Here is a 21,479-nt window from a genome sequence, read left to right as displayed (position 1 = left end):
AGAATCACATTGAGGTGCCTATTTCTTGTGGCCCAATAAAAAGGAAACCTAGAAATTCGTATGAAGGGAAACTATTTTCTGGCTACGAACACTGAAATCATAAATGGAATTTATCACGTGGATCTTTTCAAAAAGGACACAGAGTAACGTAAAAGCCAATATCTGCAATCCCAATAGAGCAAAAGCACAGAAATATCATATATGCTCATTTTTCATAGTTGTTTTCCATAAATAGCTAGGGCATAAATCCTGACACATGCCTTTTTCCAGTAAACAACAGTCTGAGACAACAGTCCAAGTGTACAGGCTTCTGATGATCTAATCATACAGGGATGAAACTTACAAAAAACAAGGAATTTACATTTCACTTGATTTCTGGACTGTATATCTCAAATATCCTGTCTCAAGCAAGTTTTGTCAAGAGATGGCTCACTGGCAATTTATAGTTGAACGCCCTGACATGCACCTGAGATATCAAAATACTGAGCTACTGATTAAAGAGTGACCCACCCACCTTAGCCATGAGAGGAAAGCAGAGAGTTCTAAACAAATGTCAAGAAGGCTAGTGGCCCACGATTTGGAGAAAAGAGTAAATGTCCCTAGTCAAAGCTGCAGTAGTTGCACTCTGAATTTTTTCTTGAGGAAGTCACATGGCTGCAGATAATGTAATTAAGTCCACAAAGAATGAGTCTACCACTCAGACCAAGATCTAAACTATTTTTTAGAAGTAAGAGATTGTCTTCAGGGATCTTTTAAATTGTAGGTGATTGGATATCTTAAAGTAAAATTACTGGCTGGGTGCAGTGGCTCATGCCTGTAATCCCACCACTTTGGGAGGCCGAGGCAGGTGGATCACTTGAGGTCAGGAGTTTGAGACCAGCCTGGCCAATGGTGAAACCCTGTCTCTACCAAAAAATATAAAAAATTAGCCGGGTGTGGTGGTATGTGCCTGTAATCCAAGCTACTCGGGAGGCTGAGGCAGGAGAATCGCTTGAACCCGGGAAGCGGAGATTGCAGTGAGCCGAGATCGTACCATCGTACTCCAGCCTGGGCAACAGAGGGACCCATGTCTCAAAAAATTAAAAAAAAAAAAAAAAAGTAAAATTACTGAACTCCAACTAAAGACAATCTTATAATGAGGAAAATGTACCAAGTACAATTGAGTTAATGACTTGTTTTGCCTTCAAGGGAGAGTCACATTTCTACAACTACTCTTACAGAAGCTAAAGTCTAGTTAACACAGTCTAGCTGTTAGACCCAGGATCTCCCAATGAGATGTATTAAATGCAATTCTATTAGAATTGTTTATAAGGAGATTGAAATGTGTTGACTTTACATATTACTTCATCTAAATCCCGCTGACGTGTTGTCTCAAAAGTTCTGCCAAGAGTTTTCTGATTTCTCAAAAGCTTTTATTGAATCAGAAGACAGAACAGCCAGTACTCAAGTTTCTCAGACAGGAAGCAACAGGCTGGTTTCAGTGAGATGTAAGCAGTGGCCAAGTTCCTCACAGAAGACAGCCTTTGTACAGGGCTACAAAGTCATTAGACCTTCCAAGGAAACGCACAAGATTAGAGGGACATTCACTCCATCTCTCACATGCAGAATCTCTCTGTTCCAATCACGTGGAGAGTCAGACTCAGGGCCAGTAATATTGAGAGTAAGAAAAAAAAAAATCTAAAGACAAGGTGTTCATTATTACCCAGTCCTAAATATTCATCTCAAGGACAGATACAGGCAAAACTAAACTGCTTATTAAATAATCATTCCAGGCACTTGACTAGAAATATGAGTGAAATTCTTCTTGGATTTAGCCCATAGGCTAGCCGGGCATGGTGGCACATGCCTGCAGTCCCAGCTACTCGGGAAGTTGAGGTGGGAGGATCACTTGAGCCTGGGAGGTGGAGGCTGCAGTGAGCTGAGATCTCACCACTACATTTCAGACTGGGTGACACAGTGAGACGCTATCTCAAAAAAAAAAAAAAAAAAAAATCCCATAGGCAGTCATTTGTTTTCATAGATGGTAATGATAAATGAGTTTAAATGGATATTTTCTTCTTTCATTGAGGTCACTATTTCCTGCAAATATGGTCCAAAGAGAAACAGTCTTCTCAGTATAGACTTCCCACAGATGCAGCTGTTAGTGAAACCACTGCCTCACTAGCATGTAAGTCTTCTATGGTTATTATAGCCAGCTTTCCATTAACCATAAATTGATAATGGATTTTCAGTTTAATCAGAGGGGGAAAAGTAAGGACTCTGAAAAAAAAATAACAAAATTAAAATTTTCCAAATCAACCAAAATATCTATGTATTCGAAGGCATCAATTCTCTGGATTAATACAGCAACAACTGATGCTATACTATTTCTATTACAATATGGGTATCCCCACAGCGACCACCAGTTAGACATATACAGGTACCCCTCCTGAAGAACAACAATAATAAAAGCTAACTCTTAGCAAGTGTCAGTTTCTGTGAATTTTCTCATTTAATGCCCACAGTCCTGTCATTTCTGAAGCATAGAGAAATTAAGCAGGTATTCAATATCACAAGTTTTTAAGAAATAAAGCCAGGATTTGAATCAAATTATATCTGTATCATGTAGTGAGTAGATTGCCTAAATATAGGTAAATAACTTTAATAATCAATATATTGAAATCCAAAAGAAAATAGGCAGTGCTTCACATTCAACTTAGAATACATGTTTTCTAACAATTAGAAAGGTTTGAAGTGGTATGCATTAAACAAGTGGCATTTCATTGAAATAGAAAAACATGTGCTTTATAAATTTGAAAACAATAAAGGAGGATTTGCTGGGGGTTGGGGGGTGCATTTTAATCAGTTTCTTCTGGGATCCTGAAAAAAGGAAGAAGGACAAAAGCAAAAGTTCTCTAGTGGTGACTTGCATAAATAAGTGTTGATTTGGTTTAATTAGCAAAAGGCATAGGTAACACCAGCATCTGGTGTTTGCTAATTAAATCAAGTTAGGTGAAGTAATAAATCAGATGAAATAGTAAATCTTGTTTTTGGCAGCAAAACAAGCTGAGAAAACTGACACAAGGGACTGGCTGGTCTGTGAGGAGCTTGAGACTCTAAGCCACGATGGCACCAGGAGGTCACTAGAAAGAAGAGTGACAGCCATGGCAGGGGAAGAGCTAGGTAAAACACAACGGCACCCAAGGGAGCACTTAATCATCAGCTTGCCTGCTGAAAAGTGAGGCAAAGGAAGAGAACTATTTGCTGAATGATACTGCATGAACATCTCTGGTGGGGAACACAACATTCAGAAGGCATCAAATTGGTTCCAGACATCTGACCATAGGGGTGAATGCACCAGACATCTGTTAATACTAGTGTTAATACTGGAAACTCAACCAGGATCCAAAGGAATAAATCATTATTGTGTGGATGAGGTAGCACAGAAGTTGACCCCAGATGTTATCTGAGACTAGTCTGCAACTTGGGTATGAGACTGAAATCTCATTTTCTATTACAATATGGGTATCCCCAAACCACCTGAAATCATGAGGCCTGAAATCATGGCAATGGGGGAATTCATATTCTAAAACTCACATCCCTTATAAATAAATAAGGTTAAACCCTCAGAGGAAGGTTAGAAGGGTGGGCATTTTAAAATTGCTTGTCCATAATTCAGAAGAAGAAGTGTGGCCATCACTAGGTATGTATCCAATTAATCATTCATTTACTGTGTTAGGCTGAAAAATGGCCCCAAAACATCTCGTCCAAATCCCTGGAACCTGTAAATGTTTCCTTATATGGTAAAAGGCACTTTGCAGATGTGATTAAGTTAAGGATCTTGAGATGGGGACATTACCTTGGATTAGCCAGGTGGGTCCTAACTGTGATCACAAAAGTCCTTATAAGAGGGAGGCAGAGAGGTTTGACACACAAGAGCGGGGAAAGGTGATGTGATCATGGGGGGATAAGTTTTATAGATGGAGGAAGGACCACAAGCCAAAGAATACAGGCAGTCACTAGAAACTGGAAAAGGCAAGGAAACAGATTCTCCACTCAGAGTCTCAGAAGGAAACAATCCTGCTGACATCTTTACTTTAGCCCAGTGAAGCTGATTTTGGACATCTGACTTCCAGAGCTATGAAAGAATACATTTGTGTTGCATTAAGCCACTAAATTTGTATTGTTATAGCAGCAATAGAAAACTGATACATTCATCACACATTTATTGATCACCCACTGAGGGTCAGACTCTGGGCAAGACTCTTGAGAAAAGTAACACATGCTGAGTGACCCTGAGCCATTTATTAGCGTCTCTGAAACTCAGTTTCCTCATTTCCAAAATGGGAATGACTCTACATATTTTATTGTGCTTTTAGGAGGATGAAAAATAATAATAGTAGGATAAATAATAAGAATAGGAAATCTAGCAGTTAGTGAATATCTACTATGGGCTAAACACATTATTTCATTTAATCTTTAAAATAATGCTAAAAAAATAGGTACTACTATAAACTTAACTTACATATTATATTTCAATATAGAAAAGGGGAACAAATGTGAGGAAACTTCTGAGAATGGACTGAGAGATTAGGTATCTTGCCCAAAGATACCTGGCTTGGGATTTAAGCCAAGCCCACTGATGGGAAGCGTTGCTCTTAATGACCATACTGACACTTAGTAAGCGCTTGATCAACCTGCAATCCACGCCTCTTTCCTTTCCTCACTGTCATTAAAGATGTGATTTTTTAAAAAATTGAATTAGTTACACCTTTATTTTGAGTAGTAGCTCCAGGGTTCACAATATATATCTTTAATTTATCACAGGATACCTTCAAATTATATGATACTGGCGGGGCACAGTGGCTCACGCCTGTAATCCCAGCACTTTGGGAGGCCAAGCTGGGTGGATCACCTGAGGTCAGGAGTTCAAGACTAGCCTGGCCAACATGGTGATACTCCATCTCTACAAAAAATACAAAAATTAGCGGGTCGTGGTGGTGGGCCCCTATAATCCCAGCTACTTGGGAGTCTGAGGCACAAGAATTTCTTGAACCCGGGAGGTGGTGGTGGCAGTGAGCCGAGATCACACCACTGCACTCCATCCTGGGTGACAGAGTGAGACTCCATCTCAAAAACAAAACAAAACAAATGATATGATACCCTTTCATGTATAGTACAAGAATCTCATGAGTATTAAAATGTGACCCTTTGCCTTTGGGGCACAAAGTTGTGCACGCTCACTCTTGGAGGGTACAGGGGGCCCCTGGGGTCATGAGATTCCATGATTCCCAACCAGGACACTTGACAAACCCCACCAAGTCTAGCCCAAAGCAGCCCTACGCCAGAGCAGACAGGAAGGGAATCGCAGGGAGTAGCTTGCCTTCTTCCTCAGTCATTCCCATTTTTTCTTGGCTCCAGTCACTCCAGAACTTTGACTCCTTGACCGCACATCGCAGAGCTACGACATATTCTGTAAAAGCCTGCAGCCCCATAAGGTTGTAGGTTTGGTTTGTATCTTTACGGTTCTTAGCGAAGTTGACTTCCATCTACAAGACAGAGACAGTTCTAAACTGAAATGGAGACTACACATGTTATCCTCCCATGTTCCTCTTCACTACCCATCTTTTACATTTTTAGAACTACTACTCTTTACTCTTACATTTTTAGAACTAGTAACACTCTAAATCAAATTTTAAAATACATCATTTTCATTAACAGATTTTCATATGTGCCTGGGAACAATTGGTACCTACATAGATATGAACATCTCCGTGAACCTCCCTCCCCATTTCCTGTATCTAAGCTTATGGGGCAGAGATTCCTACCTCTGGCCTGTCTGAATGAGCAGAGCTCTGCTGCTTGCTGTTCTAGAAGATGCAAGCCTCAAGATCCAGGGCAACCTGAGCCTAGGAGGTGACTCCAACACCTAGAGATACTGCTTCATGGAACTGCAGGAATAGAGACCTTAGCTGCATCAAATGCAATCCTCACGCCATGCTCGAGACCCAGGAAAGTTAAATAACCATTTAAATGAAAGTTAGAAGATCTGCAGAATAGGACCAGAACATAGATTTCTTCACTCCTAGGCTTTTTCATTTTACCCAAATCTTTCACTTCAAAGCATTGGTCTTTGGGTGACCAGTCAAGCTGCTGAAAGTCTCAACAGCCTGAATGTATAAATTAATTTTGATACTCTCTTGGGGAGGGAAGAGGTAAATAAATCAGTTCTTTTCTCTAGATGTCAGCTTCTCATTGGTAAAGTGAAGGTGTTGCTTTATACAATTTCTGGGACTCAGCTCTCCAAGAGAAACTAAACATTTAGCTATTCCTTTTCTGAGCACAATCATTGTTGCTGCAACATAAACCTTTAGTTCAATATAAACATGTAGCTCAATATAAGCTTTATAAACCTAAAGTTATAAAACCCAAAACCTAAAGGTGTATATAGCTTATTTTGAGCTGATTAATAAAAAATAAACTGCACTGACCGGGTGTAGTGGCTCACACCTGTAATCCCAGCACTTTGGGAGGCTGAGGTGGGCGGATCACGAGGTCAGGAGATTGAGACCATCCTGGCTAACATGGTGAAACCCCGTCTCTACTAAAAATACAAAAAAAAAAAAAAAAATAGCCGGGTGTGGTGGTGGGCACTTGTAATCCCAGCTACTCGGGAGGCTGAGGCAGAAGAATGGTATGAACCTGGGAGGTGGAGCTTGGAGTGAGCCGAGATCAAGCCACCGCACCCCAGCCTGGGCTACAGAAAGAGACTCCGTCTCAAAATAAATAAATAAATAAAATAAACTGCACTAATAGACATGTCTATTTAACTACTATGCACACAGCATAGTCCCATGGGATCCTGCAAGAGAAGGAAGTCCTGATACTACTTACATCTATGTCCCAGCTGTGAAAATTAGTACCTAATTGCAGCTCCTGTGCTTTAAGGAAATTGGGCAGAAGGAGGATATGTGTCTATGGCAGAAAGCTGACAACTGCAGATGGACTTTGGAACTCTGTCCAGCTGCAGATGGTCTTTGGAACTCCCAGTCTGGTGAGATGGGGGTGGAACAAGAAAAGGCAATGACACTTTGGGGGCTAAATCCCAGGTTCCCTGAGCATCCTCTTCAAATAGGCCCTGGAGATGCTGTGACGGCAGACTAGGGTTGTGGAGAGCATAACTTGGGACAACCTGTTGTTAGTTAGAGATCCAGTTAGAAAAGGATTACGACTGCCAGGAAAGGCCCAACCACATGGTGCCCTCCATATGTGATTTAAAATAAAAATACTAATCCATACAGCAAGTGTAAGGAAGTCTAATAAAGCTCTATTTTACTTTCCACACTTTAAAAAATACATAATATTCTTTTTAATCTTTCAATTTTTCCTCCTGCTTTTTTGTATCCTTAGCACATGCTCAGCCTGTGTGGTGGTTCTTATCACGTTCATGCTCAGAAAGTTCTGCCTAATGTAGCCACAGAAGCCTCTTCCTCCCAGCCTGAGCCTCAGAGGAGATGAAACCACTGCTCAGTCTTTTAAACAAGGTGCCTGTAAGGCTCCTTTACTTTGTTATTTTGTCCAGCCAAGATCCTCTGGCCCTGACAGGGTCCAGGATCAACTGATCCTTTGTATACAGGCTTAGATCTAAAACTTCCCCAACTCTGCACAGGCAATGGAACCCCTACCAAAATACTAATTAGCTTCATCAGGTTCATTGTTAACAATCTATGCTTTGTGCCAAATCCTAACTCACCCAAAGTGTTTGTCTTAATAGATGAGTCAGAAGTTCTGATACAAAACCTAAATCAAATTCTGTGTGTGTGTGTGTGTGTGTGTGTTTCTCACTCTTTTGCCCAGGCTGGAGTGCAGTGGCACAATCTTGGCTCACTGCAACCTCTGCCTCCTGGGTTCAAGCGATTCTCCTGCCTCAGCCTCCCCAGTAGGGCTACAGGTCCGCACAACCATGCCCAGCTAATTTTTTTTTTTTTTTTTGAGACAGGGTCTCGCTGTGTCACCCAGGCTGGCGTGCAGTGATCTCGGCTCACTGCAAGCTCCGCCTCCTGGGTTCCTGCCATTCTCCTGCCTCAGCCTTCCGAGCAGCTGGGCCTACAGGCGCCTGCCACTATGCCCGGCTAATTTTTTGTATTTTTAGTAGAGACAGGGTTTCACTGTGTTGGCCAGGATAGTCTCGATCTCCTGATCTTGTGATCCGCCGGCCTCGGCCTCCCAAAGTGTTGGGATTACAGGCGTGAGCCACCGCGCCCAGCCACATCTGGCTAATTTTTTTTGTATTTTTTGTACAGACAGGGTTTCACCATGTTGGCCAGGCTGGTCCCTAACTCCTGACCTCAATTTATCCACCTGCCTCGGCCTCCCAAAGTGCTGGGATTACAGGTGTGAGCCACTGCACCCAGTCCATACATCAAATTCTTAAAACAGTTTTGAGATCCTTTTCTAAGAGACTCACATGGCTTTATTATATAAAGGTGCAAACCCTTTAAACTAGGGCCACAAAAGAATCTGGAGGGTGCTGAGGTATGGTCACATGGATGGCAAACCTGGGAGACAGAAAACCTGAGCTTAGGTTTGCAACTGACAAGCCCTGTGATCTTGAATAGATCATTTAAGTTTTCAACATCTTAATTTCCTAATCTGCAAAAATGGGGATAGCAAGGCCTCAATTACAGGATATTTGCAAGGATTCAATAATTTGGAGTATAAGGAAGCTCTTTGTTACTCACATATCATACAAATATGGGTCTTGTTATATGGACATGTTGGAATTTTAGCATTAGTTTTACATGGCTACACTTAAACAAATATTTATTGAGCACAGGCATGTACCAGGCAAATGGAAAAGAGGCAAAAGCAAAGATTCCTGCATTTGAAGAACTTACAGTCTAACTGGAAGAGAAAGTTGAAATGCATTGTTGTTAAGTGCAATGACAGAAGCATGCAGAGGAGGGACCAGTCCCAGGTCCTCAGAAGGAAATATGTCAGGCCTGAGTTCTGAAAGGTGAAGAAATTGGGGTAGGAGAAGAGGTGCAAAAGCAGAGGGTGTTCTAGGAAGAGGCACAGAAAGAGTGAGAGAACATGATGCAAGGGAAACAAGCAATTCAGAATGACCAGAGAGGCAAGAGAGAGAGCGCGAAGGGGTCGGTAGAAGCCAGGTCTCACAGGGTTAACAATTTGGACCCTTTTCCATCAACAATGGAAATCTTTGATAGAAAGTTGGGAAGAGCTGAGCTGGGTTTAGCTGGGATTACAACTGAGGATAACTGCATGTATTTGAAAGCTAAGGAGAAGGCCAGGCATGGTGGCTTACACCCATAATCCCAACACTTTGGGAGGCCGAGGCAGGTGGATCACCTGAGGTCAGGAGTTTGAGACCAGCCTGACCAACATGGTGAAACCCCATCTCTATTCAAAATACAAAAAATTAACCAGGTGTGGTGGCGCAAGCCTGTAATTCCAGCTACTCGGGAGGCTGAGGCAGGAGAATCACTTGAACCCCGGAGGTGGAGGATGCAGTGAGCCAAGATTGTGCCATTCCACCATTCACTCCAGCCTGGGCAACAAGAGTGAAACTCCATCTCCAAAAAAAAAAAAAAAAAAGAAAGAAAGAAAGAAAGAAAGAAAGAAAGAAAGAAAGAAAGAAAGAAAGAAAGAAAGAAATCTAAGGAGAGAGAAAGAGTAATACAGACTTCCACCTTCCTTCCTGCATCCTCCAGGAAAACAGGAGGCAGACATTTTACCTTGGGGACTGGAAGGAAGGAAGCAGATGTAGAAGAGTACAGATGTAGGTGAGTTTGTCAAAGAGACAGGGTACAGGCTGCCAAGGGTTGGGTAGTTTATACTTGTTGCCCTCACTTAGTGTTGTATGTGGTATAGTAATTTTCCAGAGGGACTCTAGTCCTGGTTTATTTTTCTTGTTGAATCCTATCCCAGCAGCTGTAGTGACTCTGAGCTCATCAAATAGAAGGAATTAAGGGTTTACAGCCAGTAGATTATCCCAGAAGTTTCTCAGGTTCACGGAGACCATGACATGTGGTATGAAGAGGAGCTTGTGCTGTACCAGGGACTGCCCCGCTTAGGGGTTCCCCAAACTATGATTATTGAATCTAATGTTCCACTAGGCAGGTTCAAAGAGAATGGTTCCAGAGCTGGCTTAGAAAGGAAGCTGGGGGGAGAAGTGGCCACTACCATCTCTCTGAACACAGTGATAGAGGCAGAAGGCAGATAAGGGGGGGTTCCCAGAGAATCTCCGACCCGCCCCACAAGTGTTTACATCAGATGCTTTTGTGCAGATGGGGAAACCTGCCCAGGGTCTTGTCCGCGCATGCCCACAACGGACTGGGGAATCCGTCTGTGCACTGGGAGAATGGGGTGGAGCCACGGGAAGTTCACACCTTGTGCAGGGGGAAGGAGCCTGGACGCTTCAGCTCCTGTGTGGTGGCCTGGTATTCAATCTGTGAGATGGTAGCCTGTTAGTAGGAGCCCATCTCGCTTTGCTGAGAGTTTTTTTCTCGTTTCCTTTTCGCCCAATAAATTCCTCTCTCCTCACCCTTCAATGTGTCCGCGTGCCTAATATTTCTCCGTGACACAAGAACGCAGATTTAGCTGATCTAAGGAGCAAAAATTCTGCATCAATAGGACAAATAATGCTTTACTGAAAGAGTTCCAGACAAGGAGACGGTGCTGCAGTAAACAGGGTGTCTGTGGGTTTCCACAAGGGAAAGGGTCGCATGATAGCCTCCTGGACAAGATAAAAAAAAGTAGCCTGAATGACAATAGTGGTCATTAGGTATATTCATAGAACCCTAAATAAATGACCATATCCAAAGGAGGGGTTGATCCTCTGGATGGTTTCTACTGGTTTACCACAGGGCTCTGATGTAGTCACCATTTTTATTAATAATTAGATAAAGGCATAGAAGGAAGTGTTATCAAATCTGGAGATACTGAAAAGTTAAAAAGTTAATCCATAAGTTTTGGACCAAACAGGATTCTAAATAGGCTGGAATGATAGATAAGACCAACATGAAGAAATTCAATAAGAATAAATAAAACACCTGAACTTAGGTTAAAAATCAACAAACGATAAGATAGTAGAGGTATGTTTTACTAGCAAGTCTTCAGGAGGTAAAAAGTCTTAAAGGTTTAATTAGCCAATAGTTGATTAGAAGTCAACAATGTGGTTGCTCATGACGGCTCACACCTGTAATCTCAGTACTTTGGGAGGCTGAGGGAGGAGGATCACTTAAGACCAAGAGCTCGAGACCAACTTGGGCAACACTACAAAAACAAATTAAAAATCAGCCAGGCATGGTGGCACATGCCTGTAGTTTCAGCTACTCGAGAGGCTGAGGCAGGAGGATCATCTGAGTCCAAGAGTTCAAGGCTGCAATGAGCTGCGATCACACCACTGCACTCCAGCCTGGGTAACGGAGTGCGACCCTGTCTAAAATTTATAAAAAGGCAATAAATATGAGATGATTACAAAAAGGTGATACAATTTCAGGCTGCACTGATGGAAACTGCAGAATATTTTCCGGACTTTGAGGTAAGAAAACATTTCCTAAGACACAAAAGGCATGAAGCATAAAGATAAAGACAGATAAAATTTAACCATATTAAAATTAAGTGACTGTTCCTCAAAAGTCACCATTAAGAGAGTGAAACATCGTGCCACATAGTGAAAGATGTGTGCCATACACGTAACAAATAAGACTCATAAACAGAATATATAAGGAATGCCTACAAATCAGTTGAAAAATCAGGCAGACCAGCCAATAGAGAAAACATGCAAAAGGCTTAAATCAGCACTTCCAGAAGAAGGAATCCAAAGGGCCGATAAACATATGAAAAGGTGTGTAACTTCATTAAAATTCAGGTCAATGCAAATTAAAGTCACCATTCCATCATGTTCAGACCATGGGATACTACACAGCAATGAAGATTAATAAACTACAATATTATATAGCATGAATAAGTCTTAAAAGCACAATATTGAGAGATAGAAGCCAAACATTAGAAAACACAAAATGTATGGATTCCCTTTATATGCTCCTCTATTTCTACTGGGCGCTCCTTCAGGATGAAGGAGGAGGGCTCAAGGAAAGAGGGCATAGTCTTTTAAACTATGTTCTTCAGTGATGCAGGCTTAAATGGTAAAAAATGAAAGCAAAGAAGATTACCACAAAAATCAGGGCAATAGTTAGCTCTCACGGAGGTCATAAGCAAAGGGCAAGCAGTGGGCTCTGGCATCCTGGAGATGTTCTATTCTTGACTGCAGTGGTTTCTATATGAGCACTGACTTAGTAATTTGTTAAATGCAATATTTATGTTTTGTTCACCTTTCCAAATGTATGTTATACCTCATGATTTTATAAAGGGTCAGAAAAATAAAAAATAAAATGGCCAAACCATAGACTCTCTGGTAGCCCCACAGCCAGACACAAACTTGGATATAATGCAAAAGTAAATTTCTCACTCTTTATTGTGTCCCTGCACTCAGAAGGCAAAAATGCCTATTGTAGAACACTCTTCCAAACTAAAAGGTCCAGAAGGAAAAATGGAACACTAGGAAGAGAAGTACTTCCTAGTGTCTCTCTTCTATTTTCAATGTAAAAAGTGAAATAATGATTCCAGGTCAAGAATAGTTGTCAATGATTGTTTTCCTCTGGGCCTCTAATAGGAACATTATTATAACGGCATAACTTACCCAGCTGGTACTATTGACTGTCCTGAATCGAAGTGCATATTTTAAATCAGATGAAACAGGCGCCAACTCAGGCTTTATCCATTCAATCTGAATCATTCGTTTGATGCCCAAAACTGGTTTCACACTGAAAATCTCAGGTGGTTCAGTTTTCGCTGAAAATAAAAATCATACAACTCTTGTATTTGCAAAAAGATAAGAATTTGCTAATAGCATCCATCCAAAATTGAAAAAAGAAAAAACCTTAGAAAGGAAATGATAGTGCATTGTGGTCTGCTATATGAACGAAGATGGCATTTGCAAGGCAGTACAAAAGGAATGTCAGCCCCCCCAACCCCAACACCTCTGAAAAAGGAACACCCAGTGAAAAAAGGATGCATTCCTGTGATTTTTCAGCAAATCAGCCTCTTATTGATTGGGTCATATGCTATGCCAAGCAGAAAGGAGGTAAAAAGAGACCACAGAACCAGAAAATAGGCTGTCTCTCTTATTTACTTTCACCTCCCCTAGGCCTCTCCTTCCTTGACCTCCAGGATGATGGAATACCCACTATAAACACTATCAAATAACTCTCATTTTCCTCCCACATTGCAAACACTCTAGTCCCAAATTTCTCTCTTTGAAAATATGCATTTTTCTAGTTATAAAAGTAGCATATGCTCATTATACAACTTTTTTTAAGTGTAGAAAATACAAAGAAAAACTAAAAATCATCCGTTATCCCATCAACCAGAGATAACCCTTATTACCATTTTGGTATATTTCCTTTCAGCTGTTTTCTGTATAATTATTTGCATTATCTTTTAAACAAAATTGATATTATGCTAAATAAAGCTTTCGTTTTTTTAAAATATGCAATCAGCATGTATCACCTTCTATTAATAAATCTTCAAAACATGATTTTTAAGGTTCATAATATTCTACTTTATGGATTAACATAATTTTTTGACTTATGTTCTATTATTGCACATTCATAGTATTACAGTAGGTAGCTAATCAGGCATGAGCAGGACAGGAGAGGGCACCCCCTACACACCACCAGGAAAGTCAGGTGACCATCAGGTGATGCTCAGGCGGTTGTCACGCTGCCTTGCAAACCTAATAATTGGCTGCAGCCAGCAACAGGGAAAGGCAGTTTCCCAATAAATAAAAACATCTATAACTAGTGATTGGCAGCTCCAAAATAAGATCTCAAGAATTGGGCTGGACACAGTGGCTCACAATCCCAGCAATGTGGGAGGCTGAGGCAGGCGGATCAAGAGGTCAGGGTTCAAGATCAATCTGGCCAATACAGTGAAATCCCATCTCTACTAAGAATACAAAAATTAGCCAGGCGTGGTGGCAGGTGCCTGTAATCCCAGCTACAGGAGGCTGAGGCAGGAAAATCACTTGAACCCAGTAGGTGGAGGTTGCAGTGAGCTGAGATTGCACCACAGCACTCCAGCCTGGGCAACACAGCAAGACTCCGTCTCAAAAAAACAAAGAAACAAAAACTCAGGAATTGGGCGAGTGGGCTCAAGCATGGGCATTAAGAGGCAAAATGGCAGAGTTTAACTGGTATATGAGCTTCTGGGGACATTCCATTGGAAAAGGGAAGAATGCCTCAGGTGAGCATGCGCACGACTCCAGCATGCGTACGACACTGCGCATGCTCACTTCCTAAGTGCTAGCTGGCCAACGTGCAAGTGGGCAGATCACACCGTAAGGGAAGAATCAAGGGAAATGGGACACAAGATGCCAGAAGTAGGCCAGCGTAGAAAACCCTAAGTCTAAGTTCAGATGGGGCACTTGACCTCCAAAACGCCCACTTGGCCCTCTTCCAAGTGTTGTTTACCTTCTTTCCATTCCTGCTCTAAAACTTTTTTCTTTTTTTTCTTTTTTTCTTTCTTTTTGAGATGGAGTCTCGCTCTGTCACCCAGGCTGGAGTGCAGTGGCGCGATCTTGGCTCCCTAGAAGCTCCACTTCCCAGGTTCACATCATTCTCTTCCCTCAGTCTCCCAAGTAGCTGGGACTACAGGCGCCTGCCACCATGACTGGCTACTTTTTTGTATTTTCAATAGGGACAAGGTTTTACCATGTCAGCCAGGACGGTCTCGATCTCTTGACCTCACGATCCGCCCGTCTTGGCCTCCCAAAGTGCTGGGATTACAGGTGTGAGCCACCACACCCGGCCTCTAAAGCTTTTTAATAAACTTCTACTCCTGCTGTAAAACATGCATCGGTTTCTTCTTCTGTCCTATGCCCCTCAGTTGAATTCTTTCTTCTGAGGAGGCAAGAACTGAGGTTACTGCAGACTCATTTGGATTTGCTGCAGGTCACTCAGATAACTTCCACCACTAACAATAGTGTTTCTAATTTTTCATTTAAAACTTCTTAAGGACAAAGGCTGGACTTGATCACAGAGTCTAGAATTAACACCTGACATTTAGCAGGTATCAAATATTTGTTAAGCGAATGAGTAAATGGATGATAGTTGAATTTCCCTTTACATCTCTGATGGTTTCCTTAGACCCCTTAGCATTGGCTGACTGGGTAAAAGGGCATGACTGTTTTTAGGGCTGCTGTCACACAGTGTCATTTTGCTTACCAGAAAGGTTATACTAATTTCAGTTTCCATCAACATTGTATGAATACCCATTCACCACACTCTTGTTAGCTAGAATTGAATAGTATTATCTTTTTAGTCTTTGTAATACTGTTTTTTTAATTTTTAAAATTTTTAATTTTTGTGAGTACATAGTTGGTGTATATATTTATGGAGCATATGAGCTGTTTTATGCAATGTAAAATAATCACATCATGGAGAATGGGGTCTTTGTAATTCTTGAAGAGTTTTGGAAAGCAAAATCCCTACTTAGAGACATGGACTTTAAAACATTAACTGGGTAAAAATATTCAGAAAGCTCTTGGTAGCTACTCAAAAAATAATTTGTACTGATGCCTGGACTAAAGGGTGATCATCAATCCGTGTGGCCACTAGTAAGTAGAGCTGTATACAATAAACATATTAAATATTTCCATAAAATTACTGATACATATTGAGCACTTGATAAGTATTTTTTTAGGTGAATCATTTTGTTGAATCCTTTCAACCACCTAACATTTATTATATCCATTCTACAGAAGATAAAACTGGTATTGGAAAAGGGAAAATAACTTTCTAATAAGAAGCCAATCTAAAACTCATTTGTATCCACACCAAAGTTCCTGCCCTTACTCATTACACTAAACTACCTCCAGTCAGAATAAACACAAATACCTAGTGTAGTTCCACTTAACTCTAATACTCTGTCACCAAGAAGATAGAAAGTATTAGTTACTCCTCTGAATAAAAATGGCTCTCAGAATATCTCATTAAGAACTGATTTATATCAAGTGACATCAGCAAAATGGCAGACTAGGTAGCTCTATGTTCTTATTCTCCCATGAAAAGATTAAAAAAAAAAAAAAAAAGAGAGGGCCGGGAGTGGTGGCTCATGCCTGTAATCCCAGCACTTTGGGAGGCCAAGGCGGGTGGATCACAATGTCAGGAGAAAAAGACCATCCTGGCCAACATGGTGAAACCCTGTCTCTATTAAAAATACAAAAATTAGCCGGGTAAAGTGGTGCGTGCCTGTAGTCCCAGCTGCCTGGGAGGCTGAGGCAGGAGAATCACTTGAACCTGGGAAGCAGAGGTTGCAGTGAGCCGAGATTGTGCCACTGCACTCCAGCCTGGGAGATAGAGCAAGACTCTGCCTCAAAAAAAAAAAAAAAAGGACAGAAACTGGCTGAACTAAACTTGTAGGAGCTCTGGAAATCAACCCAAGGTTTATAACCATAATAAACACCAAATCAAGACAAAGTCACCTTCAAAGTGGCAGGAAAATAGTTTGGTGGCTGTCTTACTTGCCCTTGCCCCACCCTCTGCCTGAAACATCAGTGGTCTTGGTTTGGAGAAGGTGGCATCTCTGCTCTTATTTCCCTTCTACCAACTGGAGAGAATAGAGAATACTTATTTACATTCCAGCCTGTTGTAAGGCAGACTAAACGACTGGTCTCTGTTTTGCCTAACTTTAATCTTAGGCAGGAAAAGAGCCAGGCAGTGCTCATAAAAGCTACAGGGAGACTACAGATTCATGGAAGCCTGGGGCAAGAGATTATGTAAGGAGACACACAATAAATTATATAAAATCATAAGAAGAAACTGGGTAAGACTCTTTGGGAAATTAAGACATTCAAAAGCAGCTATGGCCGGGCACAGCATCTCACACCTGTAATCCCAACACTTTGAAAGGCCGAGGCAAGCAGATCGCTTGAGCTCAGGAGTTTGAAACTGGCCTGGGCAACACGGTGAAATCTATAAAAAAGTATAAAAATTAGCTGGGTGTGGTGTGTACCTTAGTCCCAGTTACTTGGGAGGCTGAGGTGGGAGAATGGCTTGAGACCAGGAAGGAGAGGTTGCAATGAGCTATGATGACATCACTGAACTCCAGCCTGGGCAACAGAGCCAGACCCTGTCTCAAAAAACAAAGAAAAAAAGTAGCTGTGTGTATACATAGTGTAACTGAGAAAGCACCATCCAGACCTAGGCAAGACGTATACTCAGAAAAGAACTGAGAAGACTTTAAGTTTTCACCTTGGGCTAATCCCTAGGTTCAGAGTAAGCTCAACAAATCTATGAAGAACAGCCCCAGAACAGAGTCAGTCTGCAAAGACTTGGAGAGGTAGCTGTTTTTTCCAATGCCCAATTTTTAACAACAACAACAAAAATTGCAAGGCATACAAAGAAACAGGAAAACATGGCCCGTTTAAGTAAACAAAATAAATCCACAGAAACTGTCCTTGAGAAAGCCCAGCAATCAGAATTTCTAGACCAAGACCCTAAAATGAACATCTTAAATATGTTCAAAGAGCTAAAGTTAAACACGGACAAAGAACTAAAGGAAATCAGGAAAATGATACATGAACAAAATGAGAATATCAACAAAGATATAGAAATTTTTTTTTAAAAGAAGCAAACAAAAACTCTGAAGTTGAAAATCACAATACCTGAAATATAAATTCACTACAGGGATTCAGCAGTAAATTTAAGCAGGCATAAGAAACAATCAGTAAAGGTGAAGATAGAACAACTGAAAGTATTGAGTCTCAGGAACAGAAAGAAAAAAGAATAGGGAAAAATAAACAGAGTCTAAGGGACCTGTGGAACAGGATCAAGCCAACCAATAAACACATTTTGGGAGTTTCTGAAAGAGAAGAGAGAGAGGAAGTGGTGGAAAGATTATTTGAAGAAATACTAGCTAAAAATCCCCAGATTCAATGAAATACACAAATCTACAAATCCAAGAATCCCAGTGAATACTAAGTAGGATAAACCCAAAGAGACCCACACTAAGACACATTACAACCAAACCCCAGAAAGAGAAAGTCAGTCTCTTGGAAGCAGCAAGAGAGATACAACTCATTACATGCACTGGATCTTCAATAATATTATCAACTGATTCCTCAGCAAAAACCTTAGAGCCCAGAAGGCAGTGGGCTAATACATTTAAAGTGCTGAAAGAGAAAAAGAATGGTCAAATGAGAATTATATACCTGGCAAAACTGTTCTTCAAAAATGAGGGAGAAATTAAGACATTCCAAGATAAATAAAAGTTGAGAGAGTTCATTACCAATAGGCCTGCCCTATAAGGAATGCTAAAAGGAGTCTTTCAGGTTGAAATGAAAGGACACTAGACATTGACTTGGAATCAGATGAAGATATAAAGATCTCTAGTATAAATATGTGAGCAAATATAAAAGCTAGCATTATTGTAATTATGGTTTATAATTCCTCTTTTAATTTTCCAAATAATTTAAAAGATTAATGCATAAAAAACAATTACAGCTTTATGGTATACAATGGATACAGATATAATTTGTGACATCAATGACATAAAGTGGAGGTGGGGGATGCAGCTGTGTAGCAGTAGAGTTCTATATACAATTGAAGTTAAGTTAATATCATTTCAAATTAGATTGTTATAACTTTAGATGCTATTTGTAGTCCCCATGGTACTCTCAAAGAAAGTATCTATAGAAAATCCTCAAAAGGAAGTCAAAACATGTCACCATAAAAAATCAACTAAACACAAAAGAAAACAATAATGAAAAAAATGAGGGATAAAAAAACTATAAAATATAAAAAAAACTTTTTAAATGTCAAAAGTAAGTCCTTCCTTATCAACAATTACTTTAAATGTAAATAGGTTAAACTCTCTAGCCCAAATACACAGATTAGCAAATAATTTTTTTTAAAAATCCAACTGTCTGGGCACAAAGGCTCATGTTGGTAATCCCAACATTTTGGGAGGCCAAAGCAGAGGGTTCACTTGAGGCCAGGGGTTCAAGACTAGCCTGGGTAACATAGCAAGTTTCTATAAAAAATAAGATAAATTTTTTAAATGTAAAAAAAAAGATCTAACTATATGCTATCTACAAAGACTAACTTTAGATATGAAAATACAAATAGATTGAAAGTGAAGGGATGAAAAAAGATGTCCCACGCAAATAGTAACCAAAAGAGAGCAGGGTGGGCATACTAAAATCAGACAGAATAGATTTTAAGTCAAAAACTGATGCATATCAAACATAGCAAAAGTTTATTCATTTAGGTACCACTAATTATAATAATTTGTGTCAGAGACTGGACCAAAGTAACCCTGGCATTATCTGTGAAAAAAGGTTTAAGCAAATTACCACTGTAAACTGGGGGTAGGGGGGACATATTTCAATTAGAAATCAAAATATAGAGATATATATAGATATATAGATATAGATATAGATATATATAAAGATGGAATCTCACTCTGTCACCAGGCTGGAGTGCAGTGGCGTGATCTTGGCTCACTGCAACCTCTGCCTCCTGAGTTCAAGCGATTCTCCTACCTCAGCCTCCTGAGTAGCTGGGACTACAGGTGCGCACCACCACGCCCAGCTAATTTTTGTATTTTTAGTATAGATGGCCTTTCACCATGTTGGCCAGGATGGTCTCAATCTCTTGACCTCATGATTTGCCCACCTTGGCCTCCTAAAGTGCTGGGATTACAGGCATGAGCCACCACACCCGGCCCAAAATATTTTTAATTGCTCTTAAAAGCACTGTCATAGTTCTATCCACTTGAATTTAAATTAGAAAAGTTCTAGTGAAAGTAATGGCAAAAACCACAATTACTTTTGTATTAACCTAAAAATTATAAAATTATTATGCTTATTATTCTGATATTATATTTTTTTTAAAGGATTCCAAAAAAAAAAAAAAAATCTTAGTACTTAGCAACACTTTGCCAGGTCCTAGAAACATATTATAAAAACAGAGTTTCTTCAGAGGTTAATTTTATAATTCCAGTATTGTATCAATTTAGGCCAAAATTCCTCCTCAAAGTTTTAAGCAGTACCAATTACAGAATATTTAAATAGATACTAAATCTGGTTGAAAGAGGGACTAGAAAGTTTGTTTTGTTTTGCGTTTTCTTTGTAACTGAATTTGTTTTTTAATATTCTAATTGCTTAAGTAATAATACACTTATTTTAAGAAAGTAAAAATAATAATAATAATGAAGGTTTTTGAGAAAAAGTAAATAATCTTGTCCCTTTCCAGGCCCATCACTGTGAATTAACAACAATGTTTACAGTGTAGAGTGTCTTCCAAAGGGAGTTCTTAAAAAAAGTTTTATAAAGAAACCAAGTCAAAAACTACCCACAAAGAAAGCCCAGGCATAAATGGCTTCACTGAGGAAATCTATGACAGATTTGAAAATAATTAACACTAGTCTTTCACAGACTTTTCCAAAAAATAGAAGATGAGGAAATACTTACCAGCTTATTCTATGAGGCCAATATTACCCTGATACCAAAAACAAAGATATCACAAGAAAGTTACACACCATATCCATGTTGAATATAGAAGCAAAAATCCTCAACAAAAAACTAGGAATCCAAATTCAGCAACATATAAAAAGAATTATACACCACAACCAAGTGGTACTTATTACAGAAATACAAGGTTTGTTTAACTTATGAAAATCATTCAATGTAAGACACCATTTTAATAAAAGACAAAACCAAATGACCATCCCACCAGATAAAGAAAAGGCATGTGACAAGATCCCACACCTATTCACGATAAGGAAACACTCAACAAACTATGAATGGAAATTTTCTCAATGCAATGGGTATCTACAAAACCCATAGCTAACATCAAACTTATATGATGAAAGACTAGATGCTTTCCCCCTAAGATCAGGAACAAGAAAAGGATGTCTGCTTTCAACACTTTTATTCAATGCTATACTAAAAGTTCTAGACAAAGCAACTAGCCAAGAAAAATAAAATGTATCCAGATCTCAAAGGAAAAAATAAAATTATGTTTGCAGATGACATTATCTTGTATACAGACAATCCTAAGGAATCCACCTGAAAAACCTTTTAGAACCAATAAACAAGTTCAACATCCAATTACCAAATCAATATACAAAAATCAATTGTATTTATATACACTAACAATGAACAATCTGAAAATAAATTAAGAAAGCAATTCCATTTACAATAGCATTTAAAAGAACACAATACTTTGGAATAAAGTGAACCAAAGAAGTGTACGACTTCTACACTGAAAACTGTAATAAATTAATGAAAGAAACTGAAGGCAGCCTAAATAAATGGAAAGATATCCCATGTTCATGGATTGGAAGATTGTATATTCTGAAGATTACAGTATCCGTATTGAAATTGCAGCTGCCTTCTCTGCAGAAATTGACAG

At 39.8% G+C, this 21,479-nt stretch overlaps 1 protein-coding gene across 1 annotated transcript in view; it reads right to left on the bottom strand.

Moving 5' to 3' along the window:
- Window positions 1-21,479, bottom strand: part of IL31RA (interleukin 31 receptor A) — a 67,267-nt gene that overhangs the window by 23,885 nt on the left and 21,903 nt on the right. The window contains exons 5-6 of the mRNA XM_033179593.1: window positions 12,704-12,855; window positions 5,363-5,528 (exon numbers count right to left, since the gene is read on the bottom strand). Of these exons, the coding sequence (XP_033035484.1) occupies window positions 5,363-5,528; window positions 12,704-12,855 (318 nt within the window). The remainder of the gene's footprint in view (window positions 1-5,362; window positions 5,529-12,703; window positions 12,856-21,479) is intronic.

The sequence above is a fragment of the Trachypithecus francoisi genome, unplaced genomic scaffold (genome assembly GCF_009764315.1).
Source record: "Trachypithecus francoisi isolate TF-2019V2 unplaced genomic scaffold, Tfra_2.0 Lachesis_group2, whole genome shotgun sequence".
NCBI lineage: Eukaryota > Metazoa > Chordata > Mammalia > Primates > Cercopithecidae > Trachypithecus > Trachypithecus francoisi.
The sequence above is the reverse complement of the archived record's forward strand: the minus strand, read 5'-3'. Positions and strand labels throughout refer to the sequence as shown.